This window comes from Fringilla coelebs, assembly GCF_963513975.1.
Source record: "Fringilla coelebs genome assembly, chromosome: 21".
Classification (NCBI taxonomy): Eukaryota; Metazoa; Chordata; class Aves; order Passeriformes; family Fringillidae; genus Fringilla; species Fringilla coelebs.
Genome location: NC_140047.1, coordinates 4,628,383 through 4,645,095, shown reverse-complemented (window position 1 = coordinate 4,645,095; position 16,713 = coordinate 4,628,383). Strand labels below are relative to the sequence as shown.

General features: G+C 51.3%; 1 protein-coding gene across 1 annotated transcript in view; it reads left to right on the top strand.

Annotated features, from left to right (window-relative positions):
• The window catches only part of ASTN2 (astrotactin 2), a gene marked incomplete at both ends in the record, with an annotated part of 326,465 nt that extends 317,272 nt beyond the window's left edge, over positions 1-9,193 (top strand). The window contains 3 exons of the mRNA XM_084219630.1: positions 1,790-1,890; positions 3,069-3,252; positions 8,956-9,193. Coding sequence (XP_084075756.1) covers positions 1,790-1,890; positions 3,069-3,252; positions 8,956-9,193 — 523 coding nt within the window. The remainder of the gene's footprint in view (positions 1-1,789; positions 1,891-3,068; positions 3,253-8,955) is intronic.
• Positions 9,194-16,713: the final 7,520 nt, after the last annotated feature.

Here is a 16,713-nt window from a genome sequence, read left to right as displayed (position 1 = left end):
CCCCTGTGGCACGGCAGGGGCCCCCAGGATGGTGATGGGGAGCAGTTCCCTGATGTTGAGCCCTCTTTCTGCTTGTTGTGCTTCTGCTGATGAGCAAGAAGAGCCCTGCAGTGGGTGGGCAGCTGGGGGTCCCTGCCCTGTTCTCCTGCTCCTCATCTCCTGGGGCTGGAGCACCCCTGCCCAACACTTGGTGCCCCTGTTGGTGTTGCTGAGACAAAAACCTTCCCTGCTCCTGGCAGGACACTCCTCACTCCCCTTGAAGGGAGGGAAAGGACTGGAGGCACCTTCAGGATGGGATGCAAAGCCCTGCAGTCAGAGTCCTGCCTGGAATTCCGTGCTGCCCCATGTGTGTCCCTCAGTGGGAGCAGCCTGTGTGTGGTACTTGTGAAGTGTGGATGTCTCCTTGAGGCGCTCCCACTCCAAGAAATGCTCCCGGTAAATTAAGGAAAATGATGTCATGCCAAAAGGATTAAATGGCATCTCCTTGGGTGAGCTGAGCGTGTGCATCCCCTGTGTGCCTCAGCTTTGGGAGAATGGGAGCTGTCCCTGCACACAAGTGAGTTCCTTGGCAGTCTGCTGGCATCCTTTCAGACAGCAAGTATTGTCAGGCAGCTAATGCTAATTGCTTGGAGGGGATATGTCCTGTGCTGGGAATTGCTACCGTGCAGATGTCAGCTCTTATCAGCCACATGTGGGATGTGCAGGGCCTGCAGGGAGGAGAGAGGGGGCCGGCAGTGCTCGTGTGTGGGGTGAGAATGAGGGAGGCATTGCTTCTGTCACCCCCAAGGATGCTCAGGAGTTAGGACCATTACTTAAATAAACAGACGTCAGGATCTCAATCCCATTTAAGCTTCAGCTGCTTTTATAATACTCCTTGCACTCACTTGCAAGAGCTGGTCAGTTTTACCTTAGGCTAAGGAGGGGTGGCATGTTATTTCTCAGGCTGGGAACCCCACCAGCAGGCATCTCAGACCTCTGAGGGGTTCAAACCAGCCCCTGCACTTTGTCAAAGCCAGCTTGAGTTGCCATGCCCAGCTCAGAGTGAATAAACATGAACTGATGCCCTTTGGGAGAGGGGACAGAAGATTGTCACCCCTGCTGCGAAGAAGCATTCTCATCTTGGAGCTTTGATGCTCTGAGCAGGACTCTGAGCTCAGCATCCCAGGACGTTCCATGCAGCCACAGCCTGTTTATTCAATGCTCCATCAGGCACAAAAGCCATCTTTTACTGTCAGATGCTCCCCATTAGCTTCAAGTGTGAAATTATCATTCCCACCCTTTAGCCAGCCCCACCCTTGTGAGGAAATGAGGGAGCAAACATCTCAAGGGCCGTTCACAGGATGAGTACGAGCTGTCACTTGTCAGCACAGAGCCCACTTACAGCAAGAATTACTGCCCTGCTCCCAGAAGGGCCAGAGAGGAGCCTGGCTCACAAACACCACCGTGTTGTAATGTTCACATCAGGGCATGGCAGAGCAGCCCTGAGGTGTTTGCATCCCTCTGCAGTCAGGAGGGCTCAGGGTGAAGCCCCACAGGGGTCCCTGGGATGAAGGGAGAGGAAATGGAGCCCCACATATTCCAGAAAGGGATGAAGTGGCCTGTCCCCTCAGCCCTGGGTTCCCCTCTGTTCCAAGAGGTCATCTCACATCTCCTTGGGTTGCCAAAACTGACTGATAGGGCCTGGACCACAATTTTCCTTTCTCTTCTGAAAGCTGGGTCCCTTAACAACCTGGTGGTGTGGGACTGAGGCATCAAGACATTGTTTTCCTTTTGCTTCCTTGCCTTCCAGATTTACCCTGTATGCTGTGGATACACGAGGGAGACACTCAGAGCTGAGCACAGTCACCCTGAGGACAGCCTGCCCGCTGGTAGATGACAGCAAGGCTGAAGGTCAGTGTTCAGGTGCCTTGTGTTCCATGCCAGGAGACATTTCATGCTGGTTTTGATTTGATTTCCACTCTTTACTGTGCCCCACAAACCTGCCCAGGCCCTTCTCTCCCAGTGGGAAAGCTCCTTTAAATTCACTGATGGGCACAGGGGAATTTATCTGGGGATGGGTGACAAATTGCAGGAGTACCCAGGGACAAAGTCTCCTTGGCTGGGCAGCTGGAGACTCTGTGATGCCCCACAGGCATCCTTCCCATGCATGGCTGTGGGAGCTGGTGCTGTGTGTCTGATCCCTTCTCACCAACCTGAGGGAAGCAGCCCTGGCTGGGCCATGCAGGGCACCTTTGGCTCTGGGTGTTTGAAGGGATGCTGGGGGCAGCTGCATCAGTTTGGAAACAGAAATGTTGATAAAAGCCCAGCTACTTTTGCACATTTCATTGTTCAGTTTTGAAACTGATCCCACTTGTTCTTATACCCAAACCAGAGCACCTGGCTGCTTTCAGATTTGAAAGGGTTCCTCTATGTGACCATTATGTTACCTGTTCTTGCTTGCTTTCTGTTGGGAATATCACACAGAAAAAAAAAATTGATTAATGCTTAGTTCCATGTTCAATAAGAAAAGCATTCTCATGGAAAAACAGCAAACAGGAGACTAAGGAGAAAGAAGGAGATGCAGTTTGTCCATTTCTCATCTCTGAAAAGAGATTTTGTTTTTCTACAGCAGATAGTTAATGCTCTTGTTTAACACATCTGAGCTGCTCCAGCCGATGCCCACAACGATGAGGGGCTGCATTTCTGGCTGAAGGGCCTTCCTGGGATCAAATGTTGATCTCCTCCTACTCTTTAGCACCATAGCTGCCAAGAGCTTTTGGTTTGGTGAATCTGGGAAGAGCTTGCCTGCCCTTCCTGGGAGGATAAGGCTGTCTGCCTGTCCTGGCAGCTTTTTGCCTCTCCTCCTCCTGCTCCTTCATGGAGTGTTGCTGGAGTCTTTGTGAGAGCTTTGCTCATGCAGGGCACCACTGCAGGATCAGCCTGAGGAACTGCTGAGTGCTCTGCAGTCACTGATCCCCACTGCAGGCAGCCCCAAGGGACTGGTGGCCACCCCAGCTGCCAGCCCAGCCAAGGGCTCTGCTCCTCCTCTTCCCAGCTGGTCATTAATCCCATGCCCTGATCCTTTCCAGAGATAGCTGACAAAATCTACAACCTCTACAACGGCTACACGAGCGGGAAGGAGCAGCAGACAGCCTACAACACCCTGATGGAGGTCTCTGCTTCCATGCTCTTCCGAGTCCAGCACCACTACAACTCCCACTACGAGAAGTTTGGAGACTTTGTCTGGCGCAGTGAGGATGAGCTGGGGCCCAGGTACCTGTCCCTTCCCTGTGTCCTGCCCTGCCCCATGCCCAGAGCACCCCTCTGCTTGGCCATGGGGGATGTGACCTCCTTGTAGCCGAGAGAAGCCCCCTTTTGGTGTTCACCAAGCTGTCCTGCATCCCCCTGGAGCACCAGGTCCTGCTCAGTCCCTGGGTGAATGCTGGTGGGACACCTGGCAGCTGGGGGGTCTTGGCATGAATGTTTGTATCACCCAGCCTGAACTGGGTGAGCTGGGGGCTTGGAAACACTGAGGAGTGGGGGGCAAAGGGTGTAATACAGGCCTGGAAAAGAATTTCCTTCTCCCTCTGTTTCCTATCTGCTGGTTGGATGGGGCTGAGGATTTCTCCATAGTACCAGGATGATACCTCACCACTTTACACTCCTTCTGGACATAGATCCCAGCTGGCCTGGGGCTTGTCCTCCTCCAGAGATGACCTTGGCCATGGTTTCTTTGGTAGTTCAGTGGCCTCTGCACAGAGCCACTCTCATCTTCCCCCTGCCTTCCCTCTGATGACACTGCAGGCTAGTTTGTCCTTTGCAATTTTTCCTTTTTTCCTGAATCCCTGGGAGCCATCAGCTTCTTCTTACAGATCTTCATTTCCCCTGTTACTTGAGATCCAGCCCACTGAAGGATGCTGCCTAACCTGATACCTGCCTCAAGCTGTGGGACAGCAGGGTGACATTTAAACTGCCACTTCCAGGACCCAGCTACATCTGGAGCCTGTGGCCAATTTGGCTGCTGTCTGTTGTCCTCACTGAGCCAGGGGACTTCCTCCCAGCACTCCTCTGCCCTGAGAAATACGTGATTTGCAGCCAAGGGGATGAATCTATAAAAGCCAAGGCAGCCAGTGCCAGGCTCGTGACAAGAGAGAAGCTCTGCCATCCAGCCTGGCTTCTCAGGGAGCTTGGACAGAAGCACAGCCACTGACACAGCAGGAGGCAACCAGGATTTTTTAATTTTTTTTTTTTTTTTTGCCAAGGGAGGCCATCTCGTGACAGGATTTTAATTGACAGGCTGTTCTCCCTCCCAGGGGGACATGCATTTTTGTACCTTGAAATGTTTCTCAGATGAGCCTGGGCTTCCCAGCGAACGCTGGCTCATAAAGCGGAGCGACAAGAGGGGAGTCGGCCGCCTCTGTGTAATAAATACATCACACTGAGGTCCTCGTGAGCCCAGTTTCCATGAAAGCCACAGGTTACTGCAAACAGCTGCTGGCAAGAAGACACACTGACAGCCAGATGTCCCAACCAGACCGTTTACATTAAGGAGACATTAAAAACTTAGCTCATAGGTGGCCCTAAACCAGGATTTTCCATGGTCAGCAGCATCTCAACACCTGGCTTGCCTCATCCTGCTCATCTCCTCTAGCAACAGCAGCCCCTTTCCTGCTCCCCCCATTCCTCTCAGACACTGAGTGAATCTCACACAGTTAATTTGTTCCAACAAGACAGAAGGATCTGTCTAAATCAGTGAGCTTTAATGCTACTGTGCATCTAGACCTCTGCATCCCTGCAGCCAGCCTGCTTCCTAACACAGCCACGGGGGGATTTCACTATTATTTTCTCTTACTGTGTTTTCAGGATGATTCTTATGACCACTGCAAGCAGGGGATGGCTTTTAAGAGGAGGCAGAGCAAATAATTAAGTTAAGATCTTCTTTCCATGCTCCTATTTGTGGTTACCAGCAACAGTGGGGTCAGTGTGTGGCATCAGCCCAGGGCTTACAACCTGTCCCCTGCTGCAGCCAGTCACCCAGGCAGGCAGCTGGGCTGGCCAAGGGACACGAAATGCATCTCCAGAGCAGCTGCCTTCTGGTACAAGGGGGAATGCAATGTTCTGATGGGAGCCTGTGATAAGAAGAGACCATCAAGTCCTGGACTCACTGTCCTCACACATGAGGGTCTGAAAGACCCAGGTCAGTTCTCTAGAGTGGAAAACCTGAATTTATGACAAAACCACCTCATACAGGAACATGGCAGCCAGGAAGTCACCCCTCCCTGCAGTCTCAGGAATATCATTCTTCCTTCCAGCTCAGGTATCATTCTTTAATGGCTCCTTCACCCTCTTTCAGTACCTCCCTCCAAGGTGAGGCAGGGCAGGGTTTGGCAGGCTCTGGATATGTTTTCATCCCGTATCAGCCCTCAAGGTGAGTGCTGGCTGTCCCCAGTGCAGCTGGAAGGGACAAAGATCCCAGCAGGAGCACCCCTGGCACTGGGCAGAACAAGAAACTCCTACTCTTGGGCAAATCCTTGCAGAGCTGGGGCTGGCAGCAGGGACCTCAGGGCCCTGTCCCCTGTTCATGCAGGAGCCCTTGGGAAGTGCCCTGGCAGCAGACACCCATCCCCTCCCATTTCCTCTCCCCCTCCATGCCACTGCAGAGGGAAGTGCCTGCTTAGAGCTGTCACTATTTTTAAATCCCCCTCTTCATCATTTGTGACTGCGCTGTGACCTCCTAAATCCAACACCTAAGTGCAGTCCAGAATCAGTCCCTGGCTCCTGTGGTGGGACAGAGGGCACTGCTGGCTCACACCAACGTGGGGACATCCCCATCTGGGCTTGGGGGTGAGGGGCAAGGGGGTCACTTCATCCCTTGGGTCACTTCATCCCTTGGGTCCTGCCACAGGCAGCCAGGAGAGTGACTCCCCTCTCGCTCCCCTGGTGTCCCCTCCCAATTCCTGCCCTTTAATAAGGCAATAAATTGCAATTTCTGGCAGGGATGAGGCTGGTCAGCATTTAGGAAGATTTCATTTCCAGTATTTGAAAAGGTGGTCGTTCTGACCCGACAGCCCTCCGTAGGGAGCACTTGGGTAATACCCAGGGCTTGATTTATGGTGTTAAATTGGCAGCCCAAGAACTGCTCCTGTAATTTATTGCCCAGTCTTCACCAGAAAGCCTCTCTCTCTTTCTCACCCCTCCCCTCACCCACTCTCTCTTCCTCCTTATTTTTTTAAGAGGGAACAGCTGACAGCCGAAAGCTAAATCTAACATTTACACATGACTTCATTACCCTGCTAAAATAAATGACTCAAAGCAGTGAAACCCATCAAAACTGGAGCTTTGGACATCACATGTGAGGGGCCTGATTCCCTGGGCCCCATCACCCTGTCTCCTCTGTGACCACAGTTCAGTGTTTTCAGTATCTCACAGGGCCAGCCCATCATGTTCCACATCCCATTCTTAAACACAGGTTTTTTTTTTCCTGGGATTGACTGCACAGAGTGAGTTGTGGATGCAGCAGGTGTGTGGAGACAGCTCCAGGAGAATCACAGCCTCTGGCACAGCAGGCACCAGCAGGTTGGGGTAGTCTGACCCCTGGATTTCCATCCTTGAAGCCATCCTTGAAGTGCTTCTCACATGTAGGAATATTTGCCTGGATAAGAGGCCTGAGTATATATCAGGAAGCAAGGACAACATGGAGAGTTCTAGCACTATCCAGGTGATCATTAAGTGTAGTGAAGCAAGTAATAAAGGAGAAGGACAGGAGAAATGGAGGCAAAGGCAGTTTGTGTGGGAGAAAAGTGAGAGATGGGTGAGGAAAGTTGTGGAGGGTAGGATGGGATAGAGGGGGTGGTGAGAAGGGAATAGAGGAAGGGGAGAACATGGCTAGCAGAGAGCCCCTGGCCATCTGAGATATCCACTCCTTGTGTTGTTGGTTACCAGCCATGAGGGATTTCCTCAAGGGCTGGTCATGGCCACTCCTCATTGCTCCCCTCTGGCTGTGCCTGGAAGAGGCTTTGTGGTGAGCTGGAATAGTAACTAGTTTGGGGGGAAAGCCCAATGATTGCTTGTTTGACTTTTGAATAAACTTCCCCGTGTTGGCACAGCATTCAGGCCCATGGGCACCAGCACAAGAACAAGCTAAAGGGCTGGGGAAGGGCCAGCACCCCATTTTGGTAGTAGAGCTGCTTTATGATAAATTGGTGGTCGTGGAGTTGTGGCCTCAGAGAGATGAGATTTTTCCTCTGTGAGGGTGTTCTGGCTGAGTGATCTCCTCCTGACTTTTATGTCAACATAGCCAGCTGACATAAAAGTCCATCCCATGAGGTGATGTGGGTCCTGTGCTTGTTCAGCCTTCCCTGAATGGGAGAACCAGTGCAGATGTTAAGAAAATTTCCCACCATGAGGATGAGGAGCACTGGAATGATCACCAACTCCTGATTCTAGGAACAGGTCAGAAGAAATTAATCCAGGCAGGTTGATCCCAGCAGGAAGCAGCACAGGTGATGGCTTTTGGTCCCTTCCAGCTGCAGTGACTGATTTGCTGAAGTTTGGCAGCTGTAGTGACAATCACTACCGAGTTTGGTTTGCTGCTGAGCTGAGCTCCAATCAATCAGTCTTCACCAAAAGCACCTAATGCCATCATGGAATTTGTGGCTCCAAGAGGCAGACATCCAGCAGCACAGGACCTGTTCCTGGCAGTGTCAGGTCTTGGTGTGTGGTGGGAGCACCAGATGCTGTAGGTCAGGTGGCTGCCATGGAGGGTAACGTGAGTAGAGGTGCTGTGTCAGAGCTCAGCTCATGACACCATTATTACAGATTTGTGTGTAGCTAACGAGGCTCAAATTGCCCTCAAATTTTAATTATTATAAAATTTTTATTCTCTGCCTTGTGTCTTTCTGGATAAAATCCATAAATGGATACCATAGAGTGTTGTCCAGGAAGGGCCAACTTCCTTTGTTCTTCCTTTGCCCTCAAAGCTGACCCAGAGCACATCACCCTGGGGAGGAGCGGGACAGTTTTCCATGTGCAGCCCTGGAGGAGCAGTGGTTTCCTACAGCCTTTGATCCAGAGTTCCCACTCTGGAGGGAGAGGTCTGAGCTGGCTGGGGGTGCCAGGCTGCCCTCTCGCCTCCTGCCACTGTCTGTGCCCTCTGCTGTGGCGCTGAGGTGACCCTGACCAGCCCTTCCCTGGCGTCCCATCCCCAGACATCAGGCTCCCGCCGTTCCCCCTGGGCTGGGAGCTCACAGCCTGAGCTGCAACACCACTCAGCTTTCATAATCAAATAATCCCCATGTTTATGCCTTGCTGACTGACAGTGCTGCCCCTGACATATCATTATCAGGAATTTACATTCCTGCAGGAACTGTGAAATCCCCAATTCCTGAATCCAGAGCTTTCCGGTGGCACCAGAGAGAGAGGAAATAATCTGTGATCTTGAAACTTTCAGACCACTGAAGTAAACCCTCCTCCCTCCCTTTGTTTGATTTAGCACTTTGCAGACTCCCACAAGGGGATTCTTGGTTTCTTATGGGTTTATTTTGTTTTGTCCTCATGTGTTGTGCTTTTTTTCCTCACTCTTCTAGTGTCGCTCCTTTTGAGTGTTTACCTCCTGCAGTCCTGGGAAATAAGGAAAGGGAGGGCTGTGCTGGTCAGGAAGGTGCTGGGGGTCTCACCAGGGTGCCAGGTGGGGCCAGCACGTGTGCTGGAGCTGGCCAGGATCATATGGTGGTGGTGACTGTCCCCAGGGCACACAAGCTGCTCCAGTGGGTCAGACCTGAGGTCTTGGTGCTGTGAAATGGTAGATACACCCAGAACTTTGGGGAAAACAGAGCTTCTCTCCACTTGGAACAGGAAAGACAATGTCTTAGGCAATGGGTCACGTCCATTCTTGCCGTGGCAGAATGCAGAAGTCCTGACTCCTGGTGCCCCTGTGCCTTGCCTGCCCTGCTCTGTTCCCATCTCTGTCCCCTCCAGGAAGGCTCACCTGATCCTGAGGAGGCTGGAGAAGGTCAGCAGCCACTGCTCGACGCTGCTGCGCAGCGCCTACATCCAGAGCCGCACCGAGACCATGCCCTACCTGTTCTGCCGCAGCGAGGAGGTCCGGCCGCCCGGCATGGTCTGGTACAGCATCCTGAAGGACACCAAAGTCACCTGCGAGGAGAAGATGGTCTCCATGCTGCGCAACACCTACGGGGAGTCCAAGGGGCGGTGAGGGAAGGAGCGGGCCTGGAGCTGTGGGAGGCAAAGGGACTCCGAGGAGTCGAGGACTTGTGATGTGCTGAGTGGCTGGTGGGGTTTGGGGTCGGGTGATGTTCAGAGGGGGTGGAAGGGGACAGCGAGGCCAAACAGGACTTTCTCACAACGACAGCAGAGAAACAAGAAATGAGCAAGTTGGACTTTAATTTCTTTTCCTTTTTTTTTTTTTTTTTTAATTTTTCAAGAGTGAAAAAAAAAAAAGAAAAAAAGAAATCACCTAATTTGACTCAGCATAAAAAGCCTCTCCTTTTTAATCTTTTCTTACTGAATTTCCTGGACTACACGCTCCAAAACCCTGGGAGGAGGAGATACCCACTCGAGGCCAGGGCCAGGCAGAGGGGAGCTGATGGGTGCAGGGTGATCCCCTCCCTGCCTGCCCTGCCTGCCCTGCCTGCCCTGCCACCGGGCAGCAGCCGTGGGGCGAGGGGCCCCGGTGCCGTGGTGGCCGAGGACGCCAGGAGGAGGTGGCACGGGTGGCCGGTGACACCAGCGAGGGTCCCGGGGCAGGGAGGCAGGCGGTGCCCGGGACGCTGCAGGCAAGCTGGGCTTTTGTAGCACTCCGAGTGGACGGGGTGGCTCCGTGTGCAGCCTTCGTTGGAAAGGCTCCCGGCAGCTTGTTCTGTGCATTAAAGATTCATATCGAGTCCACCTTCGCTGCCTCCCTGGTGTTTCTTCCCGACGCGGTTTCGCCTCTGCTTGGGCGTCCGTGGGGTTTCAGTTCTGGTGTGGCACTCCTGGGATGTGGCTGAGATGAGGGAGCCCAAAGGATGCACAGAAAGGAGGGAAACGTGCAGCCTTCCGCACAGGGTCCTCCCCTCCTCAACACCCAGCGCAGCCACCGGTCCCAGTGGGAGCTGGAAGTGTGTGGGAAAGCCCAAGAAGAAAGCCAGGGGCTGAAAAGACATGGAGAATCTGGTTTGTTTTACTGTCAGATGTGGGTTAGGCTGGCCTGGGCTCCCTGTGGGTAATGGATTTCTCAGCCTGGTAGCCAAACCAAAAAGTGAGGGAGGGTGAGAGGGGAAAAAATACAAAAAATCAGATCAGCTCAAAGCTATTGCTTTTTCCTTTTTAAAGCAGAACAACGAACCTGGAGAGGGAAGAGAGAAGAGTGTGGGTTGAATTAATCAGTTTAGTCAGCCCAAAGCAAATAGTTTTGTTTAGTTTTTCAGGTTAGTTAACCCTTTAACATCAAATAAACAAACAGGAGGTGAGTTTCAAAGCAAAAATGTTTTCAAACCAAACAACGAGGCAGAATTTGATGTGGAAAAGGTTCAGACAGAGACCTTTTTCTTCTTGAGCTAAACCTGTTTGCCTGATTTGCACCCACTCAAATAATTCTGATTGTTCCTTCTGAACTTCTCTTTTTTTTTCCCCTCTTTGGTAATGTCTTCATTTAAGCCACATTCATGTGCTTTGGGAAGGACTCCAGCACCTGGTCAAAATCCTGCTGAAGTTCACAGAAAACTTTGCTGTGACATTGCAGCCTGTAAGACAAGCTCCAAAGCTTGTTGCAGGTTGCCTGAGGTCTTAATTTTTAAGCTTAATTTCTTTTTCTGATGGAGAGAGGGAGGAGGATGACACTGAGGGCTCTGGGCTATGGCCTGTGTGTCACTGAGGGTCGTACCACACTGAAAACAAAGACCAAAGGGGGACCATGACCCCACCATGTGTTAAAATCTGAGTGCCCAGCCCTGCTGCTGCCTCTTCACCATCCCCTTGCCCTTTAGGGGTGAGTGGTGGCCTTGGAGTTTGGTTGTGGGGGTGAAGGAGATTATAGCAATTTGTTGCAGTCAAATGAAGACTTTGGTTTTCCTGGTTGGAGCTACAACAACACACAGCAAAAGCCTTGAAATGCCACTGTGGGGGTGCCTGGCCAGTGCTCAGAGTGGTGTCAGACTGAGCTGCCCACCTCAGGTGCTGCCAGGACACAGGGTGTGCACTTTAGGTGGACAAACCCCCAAATCTCCAACTGGAGGCAATGATGCAGAGTGACTGGGACTGATGTGCAGTTTTGAGTGCCACAGTATAAGAAAAATGTAAAGCCATTGGAGAATGTCCAAAGCAGGGGCACAAAGATGGTGAGGAAGGGTGGAAGCCATATGAGGAGAGGCTGAGGTCACTTTGTTTGTTCAACCTAGAGAAGAGGAGACTGAGGGGAAATGATCTCACATTTTGCAGCTTCCTCACCAAGGCCAGTGGAGGTGCAGGCAGTGATCTCTCCTCTCTGGTGACCAGGGACATTCCTGAGGGAATGGCATGAGTATATGTCAGGGCATGGTCAGGCTGGAGCTCAGGGAAAGGTTCTTCCCCCAGAGGGTGCTGGCACTGCCCAGGCTGCCCAGGGAATGGGCACGGCCCCGAGGCTGCCAGAGCTCCAGGAGCCTTTGGACAGCGCTGCCAGGGATGCCCAGGGTGGGCTGGGTGGGGGTCTGGGCAGGGACAGGGGCTGTGCTCTGGTCCTTTTGGGTTCCTTTCCACTCAGGATATTCCATGATCCTGTGACTCTATGCTCATCCCCTCCTGGCAGTGCCTCTGCTGCCTGTAGGACAGGTCCCCTGGACACTTGGCAGGACACAGGTCAGGCCAAGGCTGCCAGGGCCAGCAGCAGCCACGGGGAGCTTGGCTGGTCCATCCTGTCCCTGCTGCTCACCGGGTGCAGCTCCAGGTGCTTTGAAGCTGTCCTGTTTTCTCAAGGCTCTGGCCCACAGCTGTGCCGTTCCCTGTGCTTTATAAACACAGGGGTTTATTTTGTTTTTGTTTGCTCGGCTCGGGGATGATTCATTTCTCTTGGAAGCCCCGTGCAGCACACGGCAATGGGGAGCAGCTCTGTGCTCTCACTGCAGGCAGTGTTGACCAGCCTGAGGGACAAATTGCCTGTGTTTTCTGTGAGTGACTGGGCTGGAGGTGTGACAGGGATAATGCTGCCCCTGGGATCCCTCTCCATTGTGAGTGTGGTGCTAGGTGTTAGGAACAGGAGATGCCAGCCAAAATGCAAGGCAGCTGGCTGGCTGGCCCTCAGCATGTTTTTCTCCTCTCTGACACTGCAAGCTCCCCCACAGAGGTGTTTTTTGCACCTGAGATGTGCATCCCTCACAGAGCTCGGGGGAAAGGACAGAGCTGCAGCACGGGGATGTTTTGTTGCAGATAGTGATGGAAAGGAGACCTTCAGCTCTGGTAGCTCTGACTGGGAATACAGCAGGAGCGCAGGCTGGTTGTCCCCTGGATCCACAGTGCAGCTGTGTCCATTGCAGAGGCTTAGTTTGCTTGTTTTGGAAGGCTGCTGAGGAGCTTTGCTTCACATCCATGGTGAGACTGGCTGCTCCTATGGGTACATGTACAGAGCGAGTTGTGTGTGAGCCTGTGTTAATATGTACAGAGCAGGTGGAAGAGTCTAGACTCTGGGCTGCAGAGTTTGATGGCCATTAACCTGTCGTGAAGCACACCTAGCTGCCAGATCAAAGCCAGGAGAGCCTCTGGCCAGTGATGCTACCTGGCACAGTGCACCCAAGCCAAACAAAACGGAGGAATTCGTCGAGGTTACACATCCTCCAGCACGCAGCTGAAAGGAAGGGTCTGTATTTTCTCCCTGGAAACTTTGGAGAATGTAACCCTCTGGCTTTCAAGATAAACACTTGTAGTCATAGCCCAGCAATGCTGACAGATGGACCTGTGCTTTATAGTGTACACACACACAAACACACAGACCCCTGCCACTCCTCTGACTCCCTCAGGGAAAAGGGACCCCAGCTCCAAAGCAAATTGCTGTTGCCCCAAGAGCTGCTTCTTTTTGCCAGTCAATACCTTGACTTTGCTGTGCCTGAGCTTTGGCAGACCAGGGGTGATGCTGTCCTGGGTGGGACAGCACCAAGGGGGGGATGAAACATGAAAAGCAAATGGGGAGAGGGGCAAAAAGATGCCATCCTCCGTATTTAGATAAACTACCCACATGCTTTTGAAAAGCTGAAATGATTTTCCCAATGGCATTGCTGGGAAGGGTCACTTGGCTTCAATGGCTCCTGGATGGAGTGATCAGCTTTAGGATGAGTTAAGGTCAAGAGGAGAAACGCTCTCCATGTGTCTTTGCAGTGTATGTGCACGTAACAGCATTGATAGAGCAGCCATGGGTGCATCCTGCACAGCCTGACCCTGCTTCCCCTATCCATGCATGCCAGCACCCCATAAACTCCAGCTCAGCATGGGGAGAGGGTTTCCCTGCAGAGAAACCTTGAACAAGCATTCACTGCCACTTCCACATCCTGTGAGAGTCCCACCCGGCACACGCCCTTCTTGAGGGCACCCCAAAGCTGCCACTTGTCTGGCACTCAGAGCGGTGACAGCTGCAGGTCCCCTCCCAGGGCTGCATGGGGCTGCTCCCTCGGGAGGAGCCCGAACAATCCCCATTGTCCCCAGGGCCATTGTTCCCCGCCCTGGTCCCTGCCGGGCTGCAGCTGGCAGGGCACACAGAGGGGCTGATTGTTTGGGTTTCTGTGCTGCTGATGACACACCACTTTGGGACAGCTTCTTCCCACGGCAGAGGCCTCTGGAGTCAAGTGCTGCGTTTGGTCCTTTTTTTATTTGTTTGGTCTCTGCTTTTCCTCTTTTCTTTCTTTAAAAAAATAAAATAAATTAAAAAAAAATCTTTTCCTTGGTTGGATGGGACTCTGCTGAGGCTGGGGAAGGAGCCAAGGGAGTGCCAGTGGCTGTGCTGTGTGGGCAGCCCAGGTTCTCATCATCCCAGGGGGTTCCTGGGGGGACAAAGCCTTGCAGTGGCACTACTACTCAGCCATGCCCTGTGGTGCCACAGATGACTCAGTAGCCTGCAAACTCACACCCTGTTGCCCTGGGAGGATGTAAACCACACGTTGTACCTGCTGGGCCAGGGGCAGGATTAGCTGTCCAGAAGCTGAGCATCCTGGCACGAATTGATGTGAGACACAAAGGAAAAGGTTTCTGGTTTATTTTCCTGAGCACACGTGGCCTGCCTGCCTCCCCGAGTGTTGGTGGTCATGATGTTAAACCAGGCCCATGGCTCACAGTGCCACCATGGTGGTGGGTGACAGCACTGGGCTGGGGCTGAGGGGCACAAAAATCTGCCAACAGACTCTTGGTGCTGGGCACCAGAAGCTGCCAGGGCTTCAAGGATTGGTTTGAACCACTCTGATGTGCTTCAACATCTCCTGTTGTGCCATGATGGTTGGGGGGCTTTACGTGCTTGGGTGGAAAGTTTGAGCATTGTTGTAGTAATAAAGTATGCAATAAAAGGAATTCCCATTCCCTTCCCTGCACCTGCCCACCCTCCCTTCTCTCCAAGCCTGTTTAGCAGACGCTGTGGAAACACAGCAGCACCAGGGCATGGGAAAACCCCTGTTATTAGGGTGGTGTGTGGAAAAGAACAGGTCTGTGTTACAAGGTGAGCGCCCAAAGATACAAGTGGGTTTTGGCATTCAGCCAGAACCATCCCCATATCTCAACTCTTTCATCAAAAATGCCAATGGACTTGAAGCATAAGTTGGTTCGTCCCTGTGGGCTGGATGAGGATAAAGGAGAGCAGCGGTGACCTTAGGTTTGGGTCTCTTAGGTTACTTAAAAAAAATATAACCAGGGAGGTGATTTATAAATTTAAAAATACTGGCAGATAACATCTTAAAAGCAGGGCAAGGAGGGTGGCTGCAAGGGATGATGTTGCTCTTTGGATTAGTTCTTCATTCATCATAAGCAAAATGATCAAAAAGTTGTGAATAACCTTTTATCTGAAAAAAACAAACATGGAAGTTTTTTTTAACCACCAACAGTCCTCCCCAGGCCTGAGACAAGTCAGCCAAAAGATTGTCAAGACCTTTAAAACTATTTTGACACAGTATTGCCTCACTTGTACTTAAAAAAAAAATTAAGACCCTGGCCCTTTGGCTGCATTCTATCAGAGAACTTAGGCCAGTTGTTGACTTGAATGATGTAGGCAGTTGTTACCCCAATTCAGGGCAGAGGCAAAAATCTGGGGCCATCACAGTGTTGTGGCAGTTAATGAGCTGCAAAAAGCAGAATTCCCTCCTCAGATCCACTCACTTTTCTTCACTTTCCAGATGTGTGTGCCTTAGAAACTGAAAAAAAAATAGGAGGTGGAGTAAACAAATCCAGGAAAAGGTAGTTCTGGACCAGAAAGGGTTTGCTGGGTTTGTGTGTCTATATGTGTGCAAGCAAGTGGGCACAAACCTGCCAGCCTGAACATTAATTTGATTTTCAGATGTCCTTGTTTACATGGAAAGGAGTTTTTTTCATACTTGCGAGTAGTTTTCTTTATATTCCAGTCCTCCTACAGAAGTTTTTTAAGCCTCTGTGTCTTTTTGACATGAAATTTTTCTGCTGCAAACATCTCCATTTTCCCATTACAGGATGATCTTTAAGGTCCCTTGCAACCCAAGCCTTTCTGTGATTCTGTGATTGCCACAGTCACCGATGCCATGCCTGTCTGTGAAGCTGTGACTTTGAGCCGGGAGAGGATTTTGCCACATGAATTCAGAGCAATTTCCCCAGCTTTCCTTAGTGATTGATCCCCAGACAAAACACATAACCTGGACATAGAAACTGTTGTTCTGACTGTGCATTCCCATTGATCCTGAGGCGGTTCTGCATGTGCAGGAGGAGTGGAGCTGAGCAGAGCCCAGCAGGAGTGCACTGCCTGCTGTTCCCTGCCTTCATGGCTGCTCCCACCTTCAGGTCTTTATTAATCCCTAATAGACAGTTCAACACACAGCCAATTGATTTGTGCATTGCTATAGACACAGCCCCTTTAATCCTTCCTTCCTGGCCCTTTTTATCTACAGCATGTGCTATTGATAGGCCTGTGTGTGATGCACTTATAGTCCATTAATAATGCATTGACCAAAGACAAGGATGGTATAGAAAACACAATGCATTCTTGCTCTTGATATTTCTCTCTCTCCCTGCTCAATATGTTGCAGTGTTTTCTTCACAGGTAAAATGCAAAACATTTTTTTTACTGACTTATTTATGCCAAAGTAAAAAAAAAAAAAAAAAAAAAAAAAAAATTATTTATTCTCATCCCTCAGTATGTTGTCCTGATCACGAACAAATTATTAGTGCACACCTCACAAGGCCTTGGTCTGGTTGGGGGACTGCAACCCTGGCTCTCTCTAGACCACAGCAGACTGATTTATCTTTATTTGTCTGTTTGTTTCATGCGTCCAAAGGCTCTGTGCATCAGGATGTTCAGCTCTCTGGTTGCACATAGCTCGCTTTCAGCCTTTCTTCCCTCCTAGGTAATACCCCTGAGGAAAGGCAGGCTCCCACTGGGAGTGTTTTTTTCGATGAACATGTTCTGCATGTGATGAAGAAGCTCAGAACAATATGGACAAGTTTTATTTTCAGGCTCTCTCACACCAAAACTTCCACCAGGCTGCCTGGAGAGAATGGGACCTCAAATGGGACCTCAACCCCCTTGGCAGAGCCAAACCCACT